The 25091-nt window shown below is 44.0% G+C and overlaps 1 protein-coding gene across 2 annotated transcripts in view; it reads left to right on the top strand.

Moving 5' to 3' along the window:
• Nucleotides 1-25091, top strand: part of Slc20a2 (solute carrier family 20 member 2) — a 93196-nt gene that overhangs the window by 61899 nt on the left and 6206 nt on the right. For both annotated transcript variants that reach the window (XM_051182093.1, XM_051182094.1), the window contains exons 2-8: nucleotides 3053-3600; nucleotides 7140-7280; nucleotides 8676-8761; nucleotides 13460-13556; nucleotides 20557-20673; nucleotides 22899-23099; nucleotides 23316-23907. In XM_051182093.1, coding sequence (XP_051038050.1) covers nucleotides 3312-3600; nucleotides 7140-7280; nucleotides 8676-8761; nucleotides 13460-13556; nucleotides 20557-20673; nucleotides 22899-23099; nucleotides 23316-23907 — 1523 coding nt within the window. In that variant the 5' untranslated portion in view covers nucleotides 3053-3311. The remainder of the gene's footprint in view (nucleotides 1-3052; nucleotides 3601-7139; nucleotides 7281-8675; nucleotides 8762-13459; nucleotides 13557-20556; nucleotides 20674-22898; nucleotides 23100-23315; nucleotides 23908-25091) is intronic.

Below are 25091 nucleotides of genomic sequence, written 5' to 3' on the forward strand. Positions count from 1 at the left end.
GGCACCAGATCCCCTGGGACTGGAGTTACAATTGTGAGGCAGGATGTGGATGTGAGGGTTGAACCCTGAGTTTTCTGGAAAAGCGATCAATGCTCTTATCCTGCCCTAGAGTCTAGCTGTTTAGCTGTTTTCCCTTCCAGAGAGCAAGTGTTGAGTTGTGTCCATGCCATTTATTGAGTGGGTCAGTGTTTATTCATCTCAAAAATTCTGCTTTCAAATCATCAATACCCTCATCAGATCTCCACTGCTCTGACCATGGACACCTGTAATTCTTGGAAAGCTAACATTTGGCTCTGCATGGCATCATCTGGCTTGTCAAGGTCTCAGTTAAAGAGACATCACACCATCTTCTGTGCTTCAGATTATGGAGTTATTTCTTTTAAGCTCTATTTTTAATTATGTGTGTATCTGTGTGTAGGTTTATGTACTTGAGTGTAGTACCTCAGGAGTCCAGAAGAGGGCATCAGATCCTCTAGAGTAGAGCTCCTCACAGTTGTCAGCTGCCTGACTTAAGTGTTTTGTACCAAACCTATGAACTCCACAAGAGCAATGTAGACTCTTAACCACTGAGCAATCTCTCCAGGCTGTTGTGGGTTTATCTGTACATTTTGTTTTGTTTCACTTGAGCTTGATAAAAATAAATAATGGGAAAGGGAAAAATCCAGAGTGTTTTGTTTTGTTTGTTTGTCCCTATGGATATAAAGTGCTTTGAAGGTAGAAGTTGTTTAGATTCCAGAAGAGTTGACAGTGCCTTCTCCTCAGCCCAGCACTTCCTGGCCATGGGTACATGGTTAGAGCATGAACACAGGTCAATTGTCACGTTAGAGGTCTTGACAGCAGTGGGCACAAGGAACCTCAGTAGGAAAGGACATCTCTGGGCTGGAACTGGTGTCACGGGTGACATAAAAAATGACTAATTTTCCACCCATACAAAGCAAAGGACACAACAGTTTGTCACGTCACCAGCTGCTCTCTCTAATGTCCTGGTGACTGACTCCTAAGTGCAGTATATCCAAGAACACCTGTCAGCAACCCCTCTCCTGACTGTCACTGGAAACAAACAGCCCAACAAGGGAGAAGAAAAAGCCACTTATTATTTTTCAGTCCTGCCCCTCTTAGCCCACAACTGTGAAATGGGGCCTCTTTCTTTCCCTGTACCTGCCACCACTCTAATCCAGAAGCCTCGTGGTGTGTGTGCTTCAGCACACAGTAGCATATAATTAGTCTGCCCGCATTCACACTTGTCTCCTGAGTAGCTTGTTCCCCACACCACAGCCAGATAGTCTTTAAAAAAAAAAAAATCCCGTGTTTGGGCTGGCAAGATGGCTCAGCAAGTAAAGTGACTTGTCTCCAAGCCTGGCGGTCTAGGTGTAATCCCTAGTGTCTGCATAGCAGAGACTCTGACTAGTTGTCCTGTGATCTCCTTATAACCCTCCCTGGTGTGTGTACTTACACTCACAAATAAATACATATGTAAACACACACGTGTGTTTGTATACATGCGTTCATAGATTATACTGTCAACCTCAATTAGTGTTTGTTCCCTTTTATCCTCCCTCCCTCCAGTGCTAGGAATTTAACCTAGGGTTAAATTCTGCTCAGTGCAATAAACATGGAGGAACACACTGTCGGGCTCCGCATTTGTGCCTCACACTGGTTCCTTGACAGTATTTTAACAGAACAGCAGTTACAAAGCCCCCAGCACTGCCCAGGTTTTCTTGTAGCGTCTCCTCTCTACTTCCTCACTATTTTCTTTGTTCATTTACTAACTTGATTGTTTACTGCATCCTGGAGTTGCAGCAATGAATGAAGGTCTCTGTCTTCTAGTGAGAGAGCACAGGCCACACCTCTTAGAAGGATGAATGGACGATGGAGGGATGAATGAATGAACTAGATGATAAGTTGAATATTTTTAGGAGCAAGACGGATGAATGAGGTCAGAGGAAGGATTGCTATGCTCCAGGGTCAGGGCAGCATCCTGAGTGGGAAGAGTGGAGCGGGTCCCTAAAGGGAGTGAGGAGAGAGCTGTGGGGCTCTGGGGGAGAGGGTTTGCTCCTGGCGGGGCTGGGAGGTGGGTAGAACCATCAGGTCCTGTATTGGGTGCTGTCCAGTTTGCTGTGATAAAACACCCCGATTGCATTTGATTGGGCTTATTGGAGGGTTATCGTCCATGATAGCAGTGTGAAGGCATGGCAGCAGGAACAGCTGAGAATTCACATCTTGATCTAAAAGTAGAAGACAGCAAACCAAGCTCAGAATGGTGCAGTCTTTGGAAATCTAAAAGCCACCCCAATGGCACATCTCCCCCAACAAGACCGCAATACACTTCCTTGTCCTTCCCAAACAGATGTACCAACTGGGGACCAAGTATTCAAACATGAGCCGGTAGGGGCCATTCTCATTCCTACCCCCACAGAGACCTGGAGTTAGACTAATCTTTGTGATTTCAAGTAGCCAAGAGCTAGAGTGAGGGCTGGCTGGTGACCTTATAGCCAAGTGAGGTCTCTGGTCTTTCCTGGGAAAGATGAGAGACTGGATAGTGACCAGCCTGTCCCTGCCTGCTGCCTTCTCTATTTTGTCTGTCCCCAGGAGGAGTAACCTTGTTCAGGGTTTGAAGACACATCATTCCCACACATAAATGTAAATGAACTTTGCCATGTAGTCTGATTACGTAAACACTGTTTCCAAGCATTTTTTTAAAAAAATGATAGAACTTTGATGTCTTATTTCCTTATCTGTTATTCATTTGAGGAAATTACTCTCTGAAAACAATGATCAAATATATTTTACAAACTGCATCAACACTTCACCTATTATGGCATCCTGTCCATCTGTAGGTATTAAACAATCTAGGAGCCAGCTTTGTGTTTTATCTTTTTATTTTTGGTTGGGTTGGAAGGGAGACTAATTAGAATCTTCCTTGATTTGCTTTGTGGTCAGATCCTGTCACCTGCCAAAGGGAGCTCATTAGCAGGCTTTAAATACTTAACATCTGAAACAATTGGCTGTTACAGGTACTCAATGGTGATTGATTTCTGTTTTTCTTCTATAGGAAGAAAGATCACAACTTTCCCAGGCTGGGAGAAAAACTATGGAATGTGTTGTACCCCTGACTGAACACAACCAAATGAACTGTACTGACCATAGTTCAGAAACCAGCAGTTAACAGTTTCTTCAGACATTGCCCAGCACTTTCCGGACCAGACTCACTGTTTACAAGGACTCTTGGCCTCCCAAAGTTAGCAACCTCAAATTCTGTTTGTTTAAAATATTTCTGCAAAAGAAAAGCACCCCAGAGCCCATTCTCCAAAATGGCTATGGATGGGTATCTGTGGATGGTCATTTTGGGTTTTATCATTGCTTTCATCCTGGCATTTTCAGTCGGTGCAAATGACGTTGCCAACTCTTTTGGAACCGCGGTGGGCTCGGGCGTGGTGACCTTGAGACAGGCATGCATTCTGGCTTCGATATTTGAAACCACTGGCTCTGTGCTATTGGGAGCGAAAGTAGGAGAGACTATCCGGAAGGGCATCATCGATGTGAACCTCTACAATAATACTGTGAAGACCCTCATGGCTGGGGAAGTGAGTGCAATGGTTGGTGAGTAGCCTTAAGCCCTGCACCAGTGGGAAGTGTGCGTCCACTCATCTGCCCTGATCCCACAGCCCGTTTCCATGAGCAAGGGAGCTGTCTATGTTTTAACTATTTGGAAGCTCATTTAATGGTTGGTGTATAGGATACAATTTTCATTGCCTGTACTCTATGGTTTTTACAAACAAGCATCCATTTTTCTTAAAGTTTTAGCCATTTTAAAATACACTTAAACCTCAAGGTACCACTTGTAGAATATTGCTTTGTTTTAGGGTTACCTTAAAGTTACAAATGAACACATACACACATAAAATAAGTGAGTTGGTTTATATTTTTTCTAATGATTTTTCATTGTATATGATGGAATGTCTCAAAAAGTAGATATTATAAAACAATATTTAGGGAGTTGAGTGTGCGGTGGACTGGTCCAACATGCATGAAGCCCTGAGAGAAATCCCTAGTACTACAAAAGATAACAGTAATGTATTTGGGGACCAGTGATATGGCTCAGTGGCAGCATCTGTCCTTAGCATGCACAAGGCCCCAGCAGTCTCCAGTACCAAGGGAAAAAGGATTGATTAACTTAACTCTTGTGGTTTTAATTTACAATTACAGACAATTAAAATTGAGAATTTTAATTATTAAGCCAGTGTTTCCCAACCTGTGGGTCATGACCCTTTGCCGGTTAAATGACCGTTTCACGGGTCAGCCTAAGACTATCAGGAAATACAGGGGTTTACATTATTAGTTATGAAGTAGCAATGAAAATAATTTTATAGTTGGTGGGGGGTCACCCATGAGGAACTGTATTAAAGGGTCGCAGTGTTAGGAGGGTTGAGGACTACTGCACTAAGGGATCGTGAGAAAGAGCTCTTGAAACTATGGAAGGAATAGAGAAACACTGTGACAGGCTCAGTCTTAGGTGCAGCCACTCCTCAGAAGCCACTCCAGGTCTGCGCCTGCGCGCTGAGCACTCCCTGTGGAGGAGCTGAGCATCTGTCCCTGCTGCTGGATTCACAGGCAGTGTAGCTTGTCCAGGTCCCACCTTTCCCATCCGCGGCCTTTGGCTCCTTATTCAAAGGTAAAAGATCTCTTCCCTCAACTAGAATTTGGGTTTACCAAGGCAATTTGAGGGTTTGTCTGAATAACACTATTGCTTCGGTTTCTCCCTTCTCTGGGTTTGTTCGGGGATGGTGGCTCTTCTGCTGTTTCCTTTTTGGTTTGTGGTTAGATGAATTTCAAGCTCATTGGGTTGGGAATTTGTGTGACTTGCCTCAGTTTTAAAAGCTGAATTCCTTACGAGTGGGAGCTATGTGACTTTGATATGACAGCGTTACCATTACCGGACCCAGACCAAAGCTCAGGCTGTTGAGAATCCCGAGTCCTCACGGCCTTCACTCTGCTTCCATTTTCTCTTCTTCTTCTTCTCTTGCTTTGTCTTTTCATTCTTCTCTCTCCTCCACCTTCATTCTACTCAATCCATTCCACTCTGTCCCGTTCTGACTTCTAAAAGCCTATGTCAGAGTTAAGTGGGTCGAGTAGAAGCTACTGCTGGTACCACCTAGAGTCCCCAAACAAGTTACATTTTGAGAACCTTTGCCTAGCCCTATAGAAAATCAGCCCACTAAGTCCCTATGAGGTCAGCAGTGCTTCCAAACACCTGAGAATTCAAATCTGGGCATCTCCTCACACTAATAGGACAAGCATTTCTTCAAGCCATCACAAGGAGTGCACTAAGAGCTGTCAAGCCTCCTCACCCTTCACTTCCTGTTCCCACTCAGCAGCCTACCCTTACTCTTCCGTCCCTTGCCCTCATGTGACCCTGCCCCTTTGTTTGCCTTGTACTTGAGCTTCCAGACCCCACCCAGGACCTCAAAGGAGCCTGCATCCCGTTTCCCCCGAGTTTCTCTTGGGATCTTTGTTCCGTAGTTCATCCATTTTTGAAATGCCATTGTCTTACATTAGCGTTATCTTTCTTCAGTTTTATTCTTGACATGTGTATGACTCTATATCCCTTCAGCAGTTCCCGAGGCTGAGGTAGCTCCTGTCCACTGGATGACCCCATACAAACATGCTTCATCTGCTGTCCCCTCAGTCTTCCCATGCTCCCCAGCTCCCACTGTAACTCATAAAGTCAGCAAGAAAAATGGCTAACTTTATAAGAATATTATAAAACCATAAAGTATATACTTTTACATTACAGTCCTGGGCGAGGAAACATGATCCTAACTCTGGTTTTATGTGTGAGGCAACCAGTTGCTACAGGTCAAGGTCACAGAAGTGGGACCTAGAGAACTGTCCAGAAAAAGGCAGGTGCTACCCTGGAGACTTGACACCTTGTGTTAGCACATGGCTGATTCCTTCTCCACTCAGCACACACTTCAGAGATGTATATGGCACCACACCCAGCCTCGTCTCAAAGGTCAGCGTGCCTGGCCTTCGCTGGAGCAGCTGTCCACTTTGCCTCATGCACTAGGACCTATGTGGCCTTGGATGAACCTTCGCCACTCAGCTATCTTTGAAGGAAAGGCCGGGGGTGCTTAAGGCCACTGCTGCTGATTTTCAGAGTGAACTTGGACTTGGTAACAGTCCACTTTATCAGCCTAACCCTAGCCCTTTTGTTGTCCTCTGTTCTGTTTGCCCTTCTTAGCAACTGCTGCTGAAAGGGATATCTCCCAGCTGATGCTCTCAGAACTCCCTGCCATACAGGACCTGCTTATGAAAATGTCTTTAGTGACCTATAGCCTAGAAAAACATCAAGCCTAGAACACAAGGCCAAACTCAGAGCTCCTGATACTTCAGGCAAGATCTGAGAGCAGATGCCCAACTTCAGGCTATACCTAATTTCAGGTTACCTATCTCAGCTATTTTTTCACATGTGTGGCAAAGGTCAAAGGGCAAGGCAGCATGTTACTCTCTCCCATGAACTGATGTGGCATATTAGTTTGTCTCCTTATGGATTTACAAAACAGAACAAAACTGTCTCCCAATATATTGCCTTTTTAAAAATGTTATGTGTGTAATGTCTTATCATAGCCAGACTTCACAGCAAAATGACTCATCATTGACCCCTTCGCCCTCATATGATAGCTGGTAATCACTCAGTGGCTTTTGTCAGAATGTCAGTGCTTTGTAAGAAAACATAGAAAATTAAACCCAGGGTGTCTTAGTCAGGGTTTCTATTGCTCTGAAGAGACACCATGGCCACAGCAACTCTCATAAAGGAAAACATTAGGGCTTGCTTACAGTTTGAGAGGGTTAGTCCATTATCATCATAGCAGGGACGTGGAGAGGTAGCTGAGAGTTCTGCACCTCGCACAGGCAACAGGAAGTGGACTCAGACACTGGGCATGGCTTGAGCTTATGAGACCTCAAAGTCCACCCCCACAGTGACACACTTCTCCAACAAAGCCACACCTCCTCCAACAAAGTCATACGTCCTAGTAGTGCCTTGCCCTATGAACTCATGGGGGCCAACTACATAATGTTATCAGTATCCTCCCCCTGCCAGGTGTCTGGGCTTTTAACGCATCTTTCCATCTATGTAGGCTCAGCCGTTTGGCAGTTGATCGCATCCTTCCTAAGACTTCCGATCTCGGGAACGCACTGCATAGTCGGCTCTACTATAGGATTCTCACTTGTGGCGATCGGTACAAAAGGAGTACAGTGGATGGAGCTCGTCAAGATTGGTAATTAGCGTCTTCTTTTACCTTTAGCAAGTAAAGTTTGCCTTCTCTAGAGTAAGTTCTATTAAAAGTTACTTTTACGGTAGCTTCCCTTCATATGTTAAGGTTGAGAAGACCTGTATTGTATGGGTAGGTAACGCATTTTCCTTTACAGTTCCGTTACTGCAGAGAGTTCACTGTGACATGTCAGTTTTAACTCCATGTTTAAAATGTCACAGCATCACCTAGCTTTTGAAATCAGTATCTTATTTGTCCTTGCCAAGCAGAAGAAAACATTTATTTCACTGAAATCAGTATAGCAGTCTGAGGAAGACTAGGGCTGGGCCCAAGTGAGGAAAAAACTTTTAAATCCAAGAGTCAATGTTTACCATCATGGGGAAAGTCTCTGAATGAAGCCTTCTTTGCTGACTCACAAGCCGCCCTGTCTGCCCCCTGGAGGAAGCACTGTGGGGTTCCTCCCCTGCTGGTCCAGCTACACTTAGCTAGTGAGGAATCCTCTCTGGGCCCATCAGTAACAGTCCACTCAGGATGGAAGGTACATCTCTGTCCTGCAATTTGTTCATTGTATCCTAGAACCATCCTAGCCTTAAGTCATAATGATTGCTGGCCTGCCAGTCAAGGGGCATGGGCCACCATGAAAATCACCTTATGCCCCAAAGCTTCTGGAATAAAACAGCTCTCAACTCTAGCAATTAAGTATCCACACCCTGATCTTACTCTGCAGCTCCAGAAGTCTGGGGGTGGGGCCAGAGTATCACTGGTATTTAAAAACTCCCAGGTGGTTTCTGGGTGTAGCCAGAACTTAGAAGCACCCATTAGAGGGCAACACCAGATTTCTAGTCATGAGATTTGAGAGATGCTAGCACCAAGCTGGATGTGGTTAAAGGAAATAGAACGGGACCCACCTATATGTAACCCTGGATGCTGGGACAACAGACCCCACGTGTATTGATAAAAAGCAGTAAGTGGCTTTAGAGCCGTGGTTCTCAGCCTTCCTTTAACACAGTTCCTCATGTGTGCTATCCCCCAACCATAAAATTATTTCATAGCTACTTCATAACTGTAATTTTGCTGCTGTTACGAACCACAATTGAAGCTATCTGCCATCCCAAGGGGTCTTGACCCACGGGTTGAGAACCCTGGCTCAGAGGGAAATAATTTGTAAACTGAAGCTAGAGCTTGGGAACCTACCATTATAACCAGCTGTATGTGACTATGTTTGGGCCTGAGGAGAGAGAGGTATGCACATGAGAGAGGGAGGGCTTCCTGACCTCGGGCACTGGCAAACAGTTCCGGTAGTGTGCATGAATAGAGGCAGTATATTGCTTCTTGTTGAACTGTTTAAAATAGACGTGTGTGTAAATCTTAACTGTCTGGACACCCTTTTTACTCATTCAGTTGCTTCCTGGTTTATATCACCACTGCTTTCTGGCTTCATGTCTGGAGTGCTGTTTGTGCTAATCAGAATGTTCATCTTAACAAAGGTAAGTGAGGCTGCTTTTCGTATTTTACTTTTTACTAAACTTTAGAACAAGTTTCAGTACTGCTCAATGGAAACTAGTAACAGTAGATGGGGGGGGGGGAATATTGTTTTGTCATTGCCAGGGTTAGCATAAGTAGTTGGAAGCCTCAGCGAAGGACTAAGCCCTGGCAGAGCCTGTTGCACAAATGGTGATGCTTCATGTCTGTACAATTTAGTTTATTAGGCTGACACTCCCAGAAAGGTGATTATTTCCTGGTTGTTAAACAGAATATAATAAAAGTGTTAAGATTTTGAAGTTAAATCATGGATTAAAACAGCTGAATAATCTCCTTACTCAGTATCAAAGTGCTGTCCTAGTCTGGTGACTGTGATGGACGTTGATGGGGAGGAAGGGTGTGTTACACTTAGAATTTCACAGTTCTGTCACTGAGAAGTCAGGACAGGAACTCAAGCAGTTCAGGAACCTGAAGGCAGGAGCTGATGCAGGGGCCATGGAGGGTGCTGCTTACTGGCTTGCTCCATGTGGCTTATTCAGCCTGCTTTCTTACATAACCCAGGACCACCTCCTCAGGGTTAGCCCCACCCACAATGGGCGTGCCCCTCCATCAATCACTAATTAAGAAAATGCCCTACAAGCCTGCCTTCATCCCGATCTTATAAAGACAGTTTCTCTACTGAGGTTCCCTCCTCTGAGATGACTATAGCTTGTGTCAAGTTAATGTAAAACTAGCCAGTACAGGTGCTTTTTTTTTTTTTAAATGGAGAAACTCTGCTTAATTTAAGAGGATAAAAAAAAAGTAATCATAGAGATCCATTTTGTCAAAACAAGAAAACCCCAAAAGATTGAAATTAGAATTTGCTGAGCATGGTAGCCTTTAATCCCAGGACATGGAAAAGTAGAGGCAAGAGGCAAGCAGGTTTCTATGAGTTCAAGGCCAGCCTGATCTACATAGTGAGTTCTAGGCCAGCCAAAAATGCAAGGTGAGATCCTGTGTAAAAAAGTAAAATGAAATTTTAAAATAGCAGAATTTATTATTTTGGCAAAACAAAACAATTGTCCCTTATTTGACTATCAAAGGGCTTTTGCGGTATCTTTCTTTTATAACCATATTTTATTCTTTAATTTTAAATAACATTTGTACTTTGTGACATACAATAATTATATTTGGTGCTTGTACACAATATATAATGATCAAAGGGGCATTTCCATCAGCTCTGAGATTCCGATTTCTACTATGGAGAAGGAACACTCAAACTTTTAACTCTCGTTACTTTGAAACATATAATGGTTTGTCACAGACTGCAGTTACCCTGTTGTATGGTTGTAAGTGTAACTTTAGAAGTGACACTGTGGCTTCCCATCACTGAGAAAATACCTAAAATAACTGATGAGGAAGTAGGGTTTTTTTTGGGCTCGGAATATCAAAGGTTTCAGCTCATGGTTCTTTGTCTCTCTTGCTCTGACCCAGTGGTAACCTGTCAGGGGTCTTCTCCCACAGCCTAACTTCCTCCCACTGTATTCTATCTCTGAAAACTTCTTCAGCCTTCTCTTAGTGCCTTTAGGGGACATACAGGATCCACGTTACAGCATACTACATCCCTATCTAGCTATATTTTTGTAACCATTGCCTATGCTTTCTTTATTCTTCCTTTCTTGGCCCACTTTCTACCTGTAGTAGCCTTCTCTTCTGTCCGTGTACGGGATCATCTTTTATTCTGAAGTAAACACATTCAGTACTTTTCTTTCTATGCCTAGCTTGTTTCATGTTATATGTTGTCATGTAGTTCTATCCATGTTCCCAGCAAGTGACAGGATGGCATCCTTTTACGGATGAATAATATTCCATCTTTATAGTATGTGTCACATTTTTTAGCTCTTTAATTCATCCTTGGACACTCAATTGACTTATTAAAATACATGATAAGCTATAAGCCTACCATTTTTAACTTTATTTATTATGTATACATACATAATAATTGTGAGTGTGAGAGGGAGGGAGAGAGAGATTTGGGGGGCACAACTTTGTGAAGTTGGTTCTCTCTCCTTTTATGTGGTTTCCAGGATTTGAACTCGTTTGTCAGGCATATTGCACACAAAGCAGTTGCACCAGCCAGCTCACCAGCTCTTAAAGCCTACATTCAATAGTTGTGTTCCATATCTGTTTTCCCTATTCACTGTTCTGCTTTTTGCTGTTTTCAGTTAGACACATGACCAGATATGGTCTGAAAATATTAAATGGAAAATTCCACAAATAAAAAAAATGATTAAGTCTTACATTGCATGCCACATGAATAATGTGTGGTGAAATCTCATCCAGTCCAATGCCACCCAGCACAGGCTGTGACCTTTCCCTTTATCCAGCATAGCCACGTTGTATCTATTACCCACGGTTGAGCTCCTATTAGCCATCCCCGTTGCAATAATATTGGTGTTGAAGGAATTTGATGTGGAAGCCCAATGCTGCATCCTTTCATCTCATCACACAGGGACTGTATCATCTCACTTCATCATTAGAGGAACAAGGGGAAGATTGGTAAATAAGATATTTTGAGAGAGAACTAAGATATTCATATAACTATACACATACATAATTCTAATTGCTCTGTAACTGTGTCCCTATTACTGTCTTCCTGTGCCTCACCATAAATCTGGGTTGTGGTATATGTAGATGTAGGTAAATTATCGTATATAATAGGGTTGGGTTTGGATTTTAGGCATCTCCTGGAAGCCTTGGGTTGCCTTCCACGATGATCAGACAAAGCTGCTTGTGTTCATTCAGGATATACCTTCTTTCCTCTGTGTGTTGCTTGAAAACATAATTCTGTTTTCTTAGTATTGACTGTCAGCCATTGAAGGATTTATTCTCTTGAATAAGCACAAACTTTGTCTCAGCATTCTTTCTCTGGGCTAGGACTGGCTACATCAAGGTTAGTTTACATCTTGGCTACTGGCCTTCACCTGTCCAGTCTCCTCTGCCTAGACTCTATCCTCAACCTGAGCATTCCTATGAGCTGCCTGATGTCATTTCCCAGGGCACCTCTCCTATCCCAGAGTTGGAAATTCCCCCTTCCTGCTCTGGACACTCTGCACTTTCAGGGTTGTACGTGATAGTGTGTGTGTGTGTTATTTCTTGTGTCCTGCCTGCTTGCCCTGTGACTATATGATCTGTGGGGGTAGAAACAATGAGTGTCTTGGTCACTTTGCATTCCAGTGCCTCCTCATGTGCTTACCAGTGTTAAAGTCACTTGTTAGGAGTAAATGATGCCACTGAGCATCTCTGGAGGAACCAGACTCTTGTCCCACAGGAGACTAGCAGGGTCTCAGCTGGGTGAGAGGCAAGTTCTAAACTCATAATCTCCCATGGTTCTCTCTCCCTCCCTACCTCCTTGCCCCTCTTTCTCTTCCCCTCTCTCCCATTCTCTCTGTAATGCAGACTATTAAGAGGGTTCATTTGAAGAACCCAGAAAGAGATCTCTTGGCCCTGAACAGTGCATATATAAAGATAGGGAAAGAAAAAAACAGGAAAATGCCCATTTCTGAAGAGAGATAAGATTCAAATCAATTCTTTCTTAAAAGATTATTTTTATAATGATCATCTCATTCTTGAGCTTTTTAGGATTTCCATAGATAATGCCTGCAAAAGAACCATGATGTCAACACTTCCCTGTTCACGAGACACCCCACCCCACCCCACCCCACCCCAGACCGTCCCAGAGCATACCACCCGCCTACCACCCCAGACCACACCACGCCACCCAAGCACACCCCATCCCAAACAAGCTCACCCTGGCCCAGCCCACTGTGCCCTACCCAGCACCCACCCTACCAACCATAGTACACTCCACCCGAGCCAACTCTGCCTCCTATCACCCCAGATCCCATCCCCCACCAAAACTGACCCAGTGTTCAACTTAATGCAAAGTGCTCAGTTTTTCAGAAAACAACTGAGCCAACCATTATCACCATTCCCTTGCCTTGCTCACCGCAGTGTTGGAAACATCCCATTCCTGTCCAGCCTTCCTGTTCACTTATGTAGATGCTCTATGTCAGTTTTAAGAACAAAAATCTCAGAAGGGGGGTGGGATATGCTGGATTTTTTTTTTTTTTTGATGAGTGATGGATAACAAATGGATGGATAGGAAGGAGGAAGAGAAATAGAAACAGCTGGGGGGCAGGAGAAGAAAGGTCTCAAGCAGACCTTTATGACTGTTCACCTGAGAAGTTATTGGGTGGGAGCCCTCACACAGACATGGTTCCCAGGAAAATGTTTTAGAAGCCAGTGGCAGCAGGCAGCTGTGTGGTCTCATTTTCAGTTCAGTCAGGGCTCTTGGTGTGGCACATTTCAGGTGTCGAGCTAGCTTTGCATGCCACCCGGTCCTGGGGCTCAGTCATTTGTTTTTGTGTGTGTGTCCCTCTCACACCTCCTCTGCCTGGTCTGGGTAGAGCTCAGGTGTGGACTGCCCTTTCCCGTTCTCTACGTCTGGCACCAGCTCGTGTGGCACTGTAATGTGTGCTGGCCCTGGCAGATGCGGCCTGCTGAACTGCGTCTGAGTAGAAGAGATGGCCTCAGCCGAGGCAGCAGCTCAGAGCAAGCAGCAGCACACCATGTCCCTCTCCTGTAATCAGGACTGTCTTTTTGTTTATGTTGCTGCCAGATGTTCTCAGTCCTGACATCCCACTTTACTCATTGTCACGCAGGAGGACCCTGTTCCCAATGGTCTCCAGGCGCTTCCTCTGTTCTATGCCGCCACTATAGCAATAAATGTCTTTTCCATCATGTACACCGGAGCACCAGGTAAGACCCCCCCACCACGGAATCTCAGTAATGTAGTATCATTCACTTGCTTTGTAGCTAGCATTGGTGTTGGCCAATCGTAAACAGCATTGTTCACAGTCCTTGTGGAGTAGCCAAAACAATAGTAAGTCTGTTTGTTTTAAACACCAGGAAGATACAAGAACAACAGGCTTTCAGGTTAAACAGTGAAGTCCCTTTCTGCCTTTACCTGGATGTGTTACCCCAGCCATGGGGCCCAGAGAAGGGCCTCACAGCATGTTGTCAAGGTTGGGAAAGATTGGTCAGAAGTGGTCTACAGCTGTGAATACAGAAATTCCCAGGGCATTACCAACGTTAGCCCTGGACCTCATGGTTTTCTTTTCAGAATTCCTTCTTTTCCTCCTATTCTGATTCAGGGTTGGGGTGGGAATCATAGTGGCATGGACCCGTCATCCTAGCACTCTGGTAGTCAAGGCCAAAAGGTAGCCTGGGTTAACCAATTTCAGGAGAGCCTGGCAATAATAATAAAAATAAAAGACAGGAAAGAGGGGAGGAAGAGGAGAGAGAGAGTCTCTGTGTGTGGTTGGTCCTTCCGAGTCATGGCAACTCTTCTATCTCTTCTATGTGAGTCCTACAGAAACCTGAAGTGAGAATATTTTCATACACATTGTAGCTATAAAAAACAAGGCTAATAGTGACTGTTGGTAATCCAGCCCCTGACACATACTGAGTTTATCATGTGCCAGGTACTATGGGAAGTGTCCATCCTCCACTGTGTGTCTTTTAGGAAATAGAATGTGATTGTTCTTACTTATCTATGGATGCTTTGTTTCTGTTTTTTTGAGTCAGGGTCTCTGTACATAGTCCTGGCTGTCCTGGCACTCATTCTGTATACTAGGAAGGCCTCAAACTCACAGAGATCTGCCTGCCTCCTGAGTGCTTGGATTAAAGGTGTGTGCCACTACACCTGACCTTTGGATATATTCTTTCCTAAACAGTTGCCTGCCCAGATACTGGCACTGGGACTGTTGAATGAATAATAACCCACATCATCCTTGTATAGATCGTTAAATATTCCTAATGACAAAAGTATATAGTAAGTATAGAGATCAGCTATCAAAAATATTGGAAGATTTTTTAAAGAGAATTTAGAGAAAGAATTTGTTATATTCCCTATGTGCCAGGTTGCTTAAGCTGTCTTACATATCAGTAGTGACATAACTGAGACACTGGGATGTTGGACTAGGTACCTGGTGTAAACCCTGGTGCTTAGATTTGCTGGTCACATTAACTCATACTGAGGGTTTATTTCCCATCGTCAAAGTAGCATTGGTTATGGTAGATCAATCTAAAGATTAGCTCCATGGACTTAAGTCATTATTTCTTACAACAAACCAGTGAAACATTCATATCTCCCTCAGTGTCTCATCACCATGTATCTTCATCTCCCCAGAGTAATCCAGTCTACCAGGAAGATGGTTCCCTTAGCAAATATGCAATAAATACACAGTAAAAAGATAAATAAAAGAACAAGAAACGATGCCAAAAAGACAGGCAATGTAAGAAAAATCAAAGCTTTATGGTAAAATCACAGTTGTCTCCTGACATTTGGAAAAACTAAAACTTAGCAAGACTAGACAGCAGAAGAAGAATGTAGCACAGTGATGAACCATTTCCAAGTCAGAGTAAGAGACAAAGGCCAGCTGCATCTGCATCCCGTGTGGTAGCATCAAGTCTGTGATCGTCTGATCTACCTCTGGGCCTAGTGCTCTGTAGCCTGTGTTCCCACAGATGCCTCACATGACAGTTCAGGGTCCGTAACGCCAGGTACTTTTCTGCTTATCTTTGAGACAGGGTCTTTCTGTGTGACCCAGGCTGTTACAGAATTTCTGAGATTAAATTATCCTCCTGGGTAGCTGGGACCACAGGTGTGAGTCACACCTGACTAACAACCCCTTTTGCCATAACCCGTACTACTTTATCATGGTTCTCACGTGATGAGTGCTCAAGTTCTGGCTAGCAATCTCCACTCCCTTTGTGGAAAGTGCATGTGCAAGGGATACACAAGGCACCGCATACATGTGGAGATCAGAGGATGGTTTTCAGGCGTTGCCTTCCAAGGCCTCTCTTGTTTCTGCTGTTGCTGGGCAGGCCAGCTGGCCTGGGAGCTTCTGGAAGTTGTCCTGTCTGCACCCCCTCTCTGCCATAGCACGAAGGGATTACAGATGCCTGTCACTGTATCCTGCTTTTATTTATTTGGTGTGGGTTCCAATATGGGTCTCAGGCTGCATGCACATCCCCACCCCTGAGCCATGTCCCTGGTCCTGCTGTCTCTTTTCTAGCAGTGAATGAATCCTCAGACCCAACCCAGCCTGGTTCCTGGCTCTTCTAGGGAAAACCTGTTCTTGAGGCATGGCTGCCACAGCAACCTCCTACTCAGCATCCTTTTCTCTCCCCCCACGTCCTCCTTCATCTTTGTTTCGTTCTCCTCCCCATCCTCTCTCTTCTCCCTCTGCATTTCCTTTTCCTTCTCTGCCTTTTCTCCTCCCCCTTTTTCTCCATCTCTTCCCAGTTTTAGCTGCTTCTTATTCAAGCTCACTGGAAACGGTCAGACCCCCACAGCCTTTGTAAGGAGGTAGTGTCCTCTTCCAACACCTCTGGGTTCCAGGGCTGTCTGCAGCATCCAAGCTATGGAGAAGCAGAAACTGCAGTGACCAGCTAGCCCCGAGGTGAGACATCACCAGTCCCCATCGAGGGCTAGATTCAAAACAAAGTTCTTTATATATTTACAGATGCAGCCTGGTCTGAGAAAGCTGCTGCTATATTTTTAAAATTCTAACTATAGAGCATATTTAAGAAGTACCATATTTATTTCAAAAGCATGACTCATTTTCCTGAGTTTCCCAGCATTCTTTTTACATACATGGTTCTTCTAATGCTTTAAAATGTTGGTCTAAAATAAAACAAAACCTAATAGCGTTCGTTTACCATTTGAGGAAGAATAACAAAGAACAGGTAAACCTGTGTGAGCATGTGTGTGTACACATGTGTATTACCGTGTTACAGTGTCCACAGTACATTGTTAAATGACAGGTGAAAGCACAGAGTGGAATATGTAGTATAATTATGGTTCTGTTAAATGAACACCTTTTTTTTTTTTTTTTCTGAGACAGGCTCTTAAGTATAGGCTGGCCTGGATCTCACTGTGTATACCAGGTTGGCCTCCAATGCACAGAGATCCATCTGCCTCTGCCTCTTGAATGCTAGAATTAAAGATGTGGTCTCTACTTCCAGCTAGAATGAACTATTTTTTTTTTCTAAATTGAAAATTGTTTGTAGACAGTAGATTCTGATAATCATTTCCCTTCCCTCGTCTGTTCCCGAATCTTCCCCACTTCTCCACCCAACTCCAAGCTCGCTCTCTCTCTCTCTCTCTCTCTCTCTCTCTCTCTCTCTCTCTCTCTCGGCAAACAAACAAACCACAATAAAACAAAAAAAAAAAAAAAGCACTAGAAACAGATATACACACACAAAATAGGAAATCATATTATACAAGCAAAATACCAGCAAGACAGAAATGCCCAAATAAAGCAGGGAGACCCCCAAAATTAAAAAAAAAAAAAATTGAGCTCCCAAAATTACAAAAAAACATCGCGTTTATTTTGAGTTGGACATCTACTGCTGGGTATGGAGCCTGCCTTAAATGTGATTTGTGTACCCAGTGAGACCACATTGAAGAAAACTAATTTTTCTCTTGCCAGCAGCTGTCAATTGCAGAGGGCTTCTCAGGGATGGGAGTTCATGTCCACTTCCCACTCTCAGTGCTGGAGCCCCATCTGGCTTGAACCTGTGCAGGCTCTGTGCATGCACTGTCTCTGTGAGTGTATAGATGTGGCTGTCCTGTTGTGTCTGGAGGATGCTAGGTCCCATGGTGTCATCCATCCAATGAGAAGTTTAATGGAGAGGTACCATTTAGGATTGAGTGCTCCAAGGTCTCTCTGTCTGTGCACATTGTCCAGTTGTGGGTTTCTGTATTAGTTCCCATCTAATGTAGGAGAAAACTTCTCTAATGGTGGCTGAGGGAGGCATTGACCTGTGGGTATAGCAGAACATCATTTGAAATCGCTTTATTGCTGTGTTCCTTTAGCAAAAACAATAGTATTCGATTTTCTCTTTGGGCTATCTAGTCTCAGGTTCTTGGATACCTGAGCAGTATCTTGCATGGTACGCATCTTATGAGGCTTTAAATCCAATCAGAGAGTAGTTGGTTACCCACATAACTTCTGTGCCACAACTGCATCATTGTAGATCGCAAGTATCTGGGTTGGTGTTTATATTTCTGCTCTGGTAGGTGTGCTGAGCACTCTCCAGTACCATGTGCATTAGTTAGACACCAGCTCGCCTTCTTTGCGTTCAATGGGATATGTAGGTGTTGTTTTCAGCAACAGGGCCTCACCATTAGTTTGTGTAACTAATAGCCTTGGCAACAGCCTGAGTTCTGGGATGTTTCGATGAGGCCCCTTTAGCCAACAGCTCAATTAGATGTAACCCATTCTTGGCACTTGGGGTTTTACATGAAAGAGAGATGTCCAGTTGGGTCTTTGTCTTCTCCATTACTTGGTGACTCCGTTTGGACTTCTTTCACACATGTATATGTTTGAAGAAGCCTCTACTGTAGTAGGTTCCCACATGGCCCCTCCAAAGGCCCTTGTGTTAGTTGTCCCTCCCTGTATTCTCTCCCTTACCTCCTCCTTCCAACTCTTAGTGACACTCTACACATACCTAGAAAACACCTAGAATGGTATACAACAAATAATCCACCCCTTTCCCCAGAAAGTGTGCTCAGTGGAAAGGGTGATAACATTGCATATTGGTACATCATACAGTTCAATGTGGTCATGATAATATTATTTTTAAAAGCACATATCACGTGCAAAATTAAAACCAAATGTGGAACCTGCATTGAGTCAGTGACAAGGAAGCTTGTGGGGGGAATAAGCAGGGGTAGAAGTAGACTGGTCTGGGCTAAAGCCTTACAAGTCTTTTTAATCTATTTTGTAGATTCTGGTAATGATTATCATATGTAAAAAATGAGATGCAAAACAAAATAATGACAAGGAAATTATTAAACAGTCATTTCTTTGGGGGGTTTGGAATAGAACCAAAACGTTTGAGGTTAGCACTAAACCACCGTTTATCATATCTTTGTTGTTTAGAAAATGAAAGGAGTGTGAGATGAAAAACCATTTAGTGGTGTGAGCTGAAAACAAGCCCCAGGCTCGCGTTGCTGGTTCCTGGCAGCCACTTTTGGCTGAGTGAGCACAAGCCATTCAAGCTGTGCCCTACTTTATCCATCCACAGTGGGAAACAGCCGTGGCGCCTGGTTGCCCCCTGAAGTTGTAATTATTTGAAACGATCTGAGAGCCTCACCAGGAAGACAGTTCAATGCAAAGTATTTTCTCAGAAAGTTTGTCCTATGTGAAGCAGCCCAAAGTGTTGAATTTAGAAGAAATACTTTGCTTTGTGTTTACATTGGTTCAAGTGTGATCCTTGTTTTTTGTGTTTTTCCTTTTCTTGAGACAGGGTCTCGTGTGTACTCATAGCCCAGTGACAGACTTACCTTGCATGGTTTATTGAGCTGCTCTGGGATCGAGGACCTAGGCTGGGCTGCTAGTTATCACAACACAGCCTGAGGAGGGTTTGTCCCTGGACCTTGCAAGTGGATCCATCTAAATGTCTAAACCCCAGCAGCCACCTGCTAACCATAAGCAAGCCAGGGTGGTCTGTATTTTGTTTTTAATATTTATGAACATTCATCCTGACCTCCTGTGCAGGTTACTCATTCTGTAACCTCTCACCGTTATAAAAACACAATACTTTTGACTAACTTTGTGCTCATTTGTTTGTATAAACAGGGCAACATCAGTAAAACTTATCAGAGTGCTTTCCGATTTACACAAATAACATTCATAATGATATATTTTAAGTTATTTTATATATATGCGTTTTATTATATTAAGGCCAGTAACATATATAATTATACTCTGTATTATACATATATATAAATGAAATGGAACCCTGCTGGAATACATGCCCAGGCCTCTGGCTTGCCACTACTACTTCTGGTTCACACACTTTCTTGGAAGCTTGTGACCAGGTGAACAACACAACTGCTTTTCTGAGCATAAGTAAGCGAACAATGCAGCCAGCTTGGGGGAAAAACATTGGCTATTATCTCTCTAGAACTTGTTCTAACCCTGTATGGCTGTCCCCTGTGCCTGTCTGCTGTGACTAGTTTACTACATCTCCATAACAATGCATGCATTGGTTGCTCTAAAAATCCTTACCATTGGAAATAAATAGTGCTCGGGAAGGGGGTAGAGAGAGGGCTCAGAGGTTAAGAACTGTGCTGCTCTTCCAGAGGACCTGAGTTCAATTCCCTGCACCCACATCAGTTGTCTTACAACCTTCCTGTCTCAGGGTTTCTATTGCTGTAATGAAACACTGTGACCAAAAAGCAAACTGGGGAGGAAGGGGTTTATTTGGCTTACACTTCCACTATATTCCACTATATTGCTCATCATTGGAGAAAGTCAGGACAGGAACTCAAGCAGGGCAAGCAGACCATGCCAAAGTGGTAGCTTTTTAAAGATTTATTTATTTATTATGTATATAGTATTCTGTCTGCATGTATCCTTACAGGCCAGAAGAGGGCACCAGATCTCATTATGGATGGTTGTGAGCCATCATATATGGTTGCTGGGAATTGAACTCAGGACCTATGGAAGGGCAGCCAGTGCTCTTAACCTCTGAGCCATCTCTCCAGCCCAAGCAGTAGCATTTTAATCATTTCCAAACAAGCACAAATGCTCAAGGCCATAATATGTCTTAAACAGTCCTGCTGTCTGCCCCCAAGATGTGCAATGTGTTTAGTTTGATTTCATTTCCTTAGAGCAAAATCCGGGCAGAGGAAGAGAAGATAAATTACATGTACTAACGCTGCGTTCCCTTTGTTCCCCAGTGCTGGGTCTGTCGCTTCCCATATGGGCCATAGCACTCATTTCCTTTGGCGTTGCTCTGCTGTTCGCCTTCTTTGTGTGGCTATTCGTGTGTCCGTGGATGAGGAGGAAAATAGCAGGTAAGCATTTTTCTATTCTTCCCAATTACAAACCTGCCCTTGATTCCTGAGACTCCCTTAAAAATAAAGGACTTGGAGGTGGCCATTCCCAGAACTGTGCTGGGATGTACACTTGGGCCTCTGGCTCTCCACTCCTGTTTCCAGCTCACATAGTTCCTTGATAATTTGTGACCCACATGCTCATCATTATTTGTTTCTAAGCATCACTCTAAGTGAACAAATACAGCCAGGTTCTGTCAGTTTGGTAAAAAAGATTTTGTCTTTGGGAAAATGCGAACAGTTACCATAAAAGATAGCACCTTGTGGCAAGCTTGACTAAAAGACCGATGAGCCCAAGTAAAATCACTCGAATTCTTATAGATTCATGGGGGATTGGCTCCAGAGCGGGTCTTATAATCATGTCTCAGTGTGGAAATCTGCTTTAAAAGAGCACTGAGAAACGCTTGTGAACTGGGAGACTTGGTGCAGCCAGTGTTGGGTAATTTGTATACTATAACAAACTTAATAAAAAAAACAGCATAATATAGGTCTAGACTTCAACTGTTCATAAATCTATACAGAAACCTAAAGAAACTAAAATAGCCAAAACAGTTTTGAAGTTGGAAGATTGAGACTTCCTGCTTCAAGTTTTCTTGTAATACTTCAAGGCAGCAAGGTGTTGTAAGAACAGACATGCCAATTAACTGAGCAGACAAAAATAGACCACACAAATTATGGCTACTATATTTCAAAACTGGTGGTTCAGTGGAGAAAACATCCTTTTGTTTGATTTTGGTTTTCTCGAGATACACCAGGCTGGCCTTGACCTCAGAGATCTGCCTACCTCCGCCCCTTGAGTGCTGGGATTAAAGGTGTGAGCCACCACCACTTGGCAATAATTGAATGTCCCTGCACCAAAGCAAAAGCCGACTCTTACTATAAATGTTATGCCTCATTTTAAAGTTAACTCAAAATGTACACTAATTTAAATGTAAAAATAATAAAGACTTTTGGGGGTAAGAGCTTTGTCTGTGACACCAAACATGATTTGTAGAAGAAATTTACAAATTGTACAACATGAAACTTGAAAACTCATGAAACTTGAAAACTCTTGCTCTCTGAAAGCACCATTAAGGGAAACTTTGTGTCATTGAAATATGTCAGCCAAAACATGAGCAATATATTTTTAATTTATTTTATTTACATTATTTTCAAAATTGTATGTATGTACATCTCTGTGTGGGAGTGTGAGCTTGTGAGCTCAGAAGCCCATAAAGGCCCTGGTGTCAGATACCCCTGTAGCTCAAGTTAGAGGCTGTTTGTGAGCCACCCAGAGGAGGTGTTAGGACTTTGCAAGAGCAGTACTCACTTTTAACCTCTGAGCCATCTCTACAGATAGAGCAAAATATTTGAACACACTTCACCAGAATAGAGATGCAACTGGTAAATGAACCCATGCAAGGTTCAGGATCACTAACAACCAAGGGACACAAAATGAGATATCACTTCACGCCACTGAACGACTTTTTAACACATGGCCATGCCGACTGGGAGAAGGAAAAAATAAAATAAAATAAAACGCACCAGCTGGAACCTTAGTTGGCAATACAAAGTGGCACAAGAGACAGCTGGGCAGTTCTTAGATTACACGGCCATCAACATTCTTTGAACCACTCCTACGCATTATTTCCCCAGAGAAATCAAAAGCTAAAATCACACAAAACTCTGCTCATGGGTGTTTATCACTGCTGCCCAGAAGGGAAACCCTCCCCACACAGACTACCCACCAGGAAATGCCTGCCAGTCACTCCTGGGGCAAAGGCAGTGTGCTGAGTAAAAGCCTTCAATCATAGTTACTTGTGAGTTCATCTAGAAGACTTTCTGAAAAATGTAAACCTGCAGGGTGGAAGATAAGACAAGTGGTTGTCTCAGGTAGAGCCGGGTGGAGGAGTGAATGGGGACTTAACATCCCATGTAGTGGCAGCTTCTTTGGAAAAGCAGAAGAATCATGCACATACGCAAAGGCAGTTTACTGTGTGTGATTTCTAAGACTACACACCCACAAAGGCAGCTTACTGTGTGTAGATTCTAAGATCATTGATGTAAGTTTCTATTTTATATTTCATTTTTGTTTCGGGGTAAATACTGAAGTGTAAAGAGATAAGTTCATATTAATTTTATTAGTTTTTAATATTTTTTAAAAGAAAAAATGCATTTCCAAAATCTGTATTCACTTCTTTTTCTAGGCAAATTAGAAAAGGAGAGTGCTCTGTCACGAACCTCTGACGAAAGCCTCAACAAGGCCCAGGAGGTGGAGTCCCCCTTCAAGGAGCTCCCTGGTGCCAAAGCCAGCGATGACAGCGCTGTGCCCCTCACCAGCCCGGCTGGAGAGGCTGTGGGGCCCTCAGAAGGCACATCCACAGGGAACCATCCCCGGACAGCCTATGGTAAGGCTAACTGGGAAAGCTTGGGTACAATAAGGGAAGACTCTTGGAGGTAACCAGCCAGGCTAAGCATGGGGACAAAAGTGTCCCCAAATTTCATGTTGTACTGTTTTGATGGTCAGGGATCCAACCCGGAGCCTTGTGCATGCTAAGCATGTGGTTTTCCACTCTGCCATACCCCCACCCACCCTAAATAAGCATCTCCTAAATTATTTTTAGGACGGGCACTTTCCATGACTCATGGCTCTGCAAAGTCACCCATCTCAAACGGCACCTTCGGCTTTGAAGGTCACATGAGGAATGACGGGCATGTTTACCATACTGTACACAAAGACTCGGGGCTCTACAAAGACTTACTGCACAAAATCCACGTAGACAAAGGCTCCGAGGAGAAGCCCTCTCAGGAAAACAACTACAGGCTGCTTCGGCGGAACAACAGCTACACGTGCTACACTGCGGCCATCTGTGGCATGCCAGTGCATACCTCCTTCAGAGCCACAGACGCCTCCTCCGCCCCCGAGGACAGCGAGAAGCTGGTGGGTGACACCGTGTCCTATTCCAAGAAAAGGCTTCGCTACGACAGCTACTCCAGCTACTGCAATGCTGTTGCCGAGGCAGAAATCGAGGCTGAAGAGGGGGGCGTAGAAATGAGGCTGGCCTCCGAACTAGTGGATCCCGACCAGCCTCACGACGACCCCACGGAGGAAGAGAAGGAGGAGAAGGACACGGCAGAGGTCCACCTGCTCTTCCACTTTCTGCAAGTCCTCACAGCCTGCTTTGGGTCCTTTGCTCATGGTGGCAATGATGTGAGGTGAGTATCCTTCATTCAACAAATACACAGTAAGGGTCTACTGCGTGCTGAGATACAAAAGCACTGGGGCAAAGGGGGCCGCAGTGGTAAATCGGCTAGCTGCATGGGGAGGCTCACTGAGCAGGGTCTAAAACCAGGAGAGGGAACGGGGCCACTTGACCTTTGCAGGAAGAGCAAACAGGAGACGCAAAGCATGAAGTGGAGCTTGCCTAGAGCAGGAGACCTTGGGCAGGGGAAAGTGGAGGCTGTGAATCAAATCATTGTATGGTCATGTAGGAATGTAAAGGAATTACGTTCTGCTAGGCAGGCTAGTGGCAGCTGATCAGACTGCAGGCTGTAGGATGGTCGCTTGACCCCAGGAATTCAGGACTAGCCTGGACAAAGCAGCCAGGAGCGATTGTGGCTCCTGCAGAGGACCTGCATTCAATTCTCACTGCCCACATGGTGGCTCACAGCTATCCTTAATTCCAGTTGCAGGGGATCCAGTGCCCTCTCCTGGTTTACATGGGCATTATATGCACAGGGTGCACAGGGATGCATATCAAGAAAAAAAATACACTTAAATTCTTTAAGATTTTTAAGGAAATACATTTTTGGAAGAAGGAAGCCACTAGAAGAGCTGACAGGCTAACGTATTATGCAAACAGGGTCCCTGTGGCTTAGCCTGTGACTGTGGTGAGGGGATGAGAAAGTAGTTAGGGTATTACTACCAATGATCCGAGAAGAAACAGCAGGGCGTGGAGCAGAGAGATGGTACAGTCTGGTCTGCACATGTTATTTTGAATGTGGGACCAATAGAATTGATAATGCTACAACCCTTTAATATAGTTCCTCATGTTGTGGTGACCCCCCCCAAACATAAATTTTTCATTGTTACTTCATAACACTAATTTTGCTACTGATACGAATCATAATGCAAATATGAGATATGCAGTGGTCTTAGGCATGTAAGAGTCCCACAGCTTGAGAATTGCTAAATTACACATAGGCAAGAAGGAAGGAGGCCTAGTCCAACAGTTTTGGCTCTAACAAACCTGAGAACGAGTTGCCATGATGGGAAGTACGACCCAGAAAGGGTTGGTTTGTGGCGAAGCAGTTAGAGTTCAGATTAAACATAAACCTGAAGATACCTGTAACATCCAAGTGACAGCCAAGTGAGCAGCCAGCTGAGTATGTCTGAGTTC

The sequence above is a fragment of the Phodopus roborovskii genome, unplaced genomic scaffold (assembly GCF_943737965.1).
Source record: "Phodopus roborovskii unplaced genomic scaffold, PHOROB, whole genome shotgun sequence".
Taxonomy (NCBI): domain Eukaryota; kingdom Metazoa; phylum Chordata; class Mammalia; order Rodentia; family Cricetidae; genus Phodopus; species Phodopus roborovskii.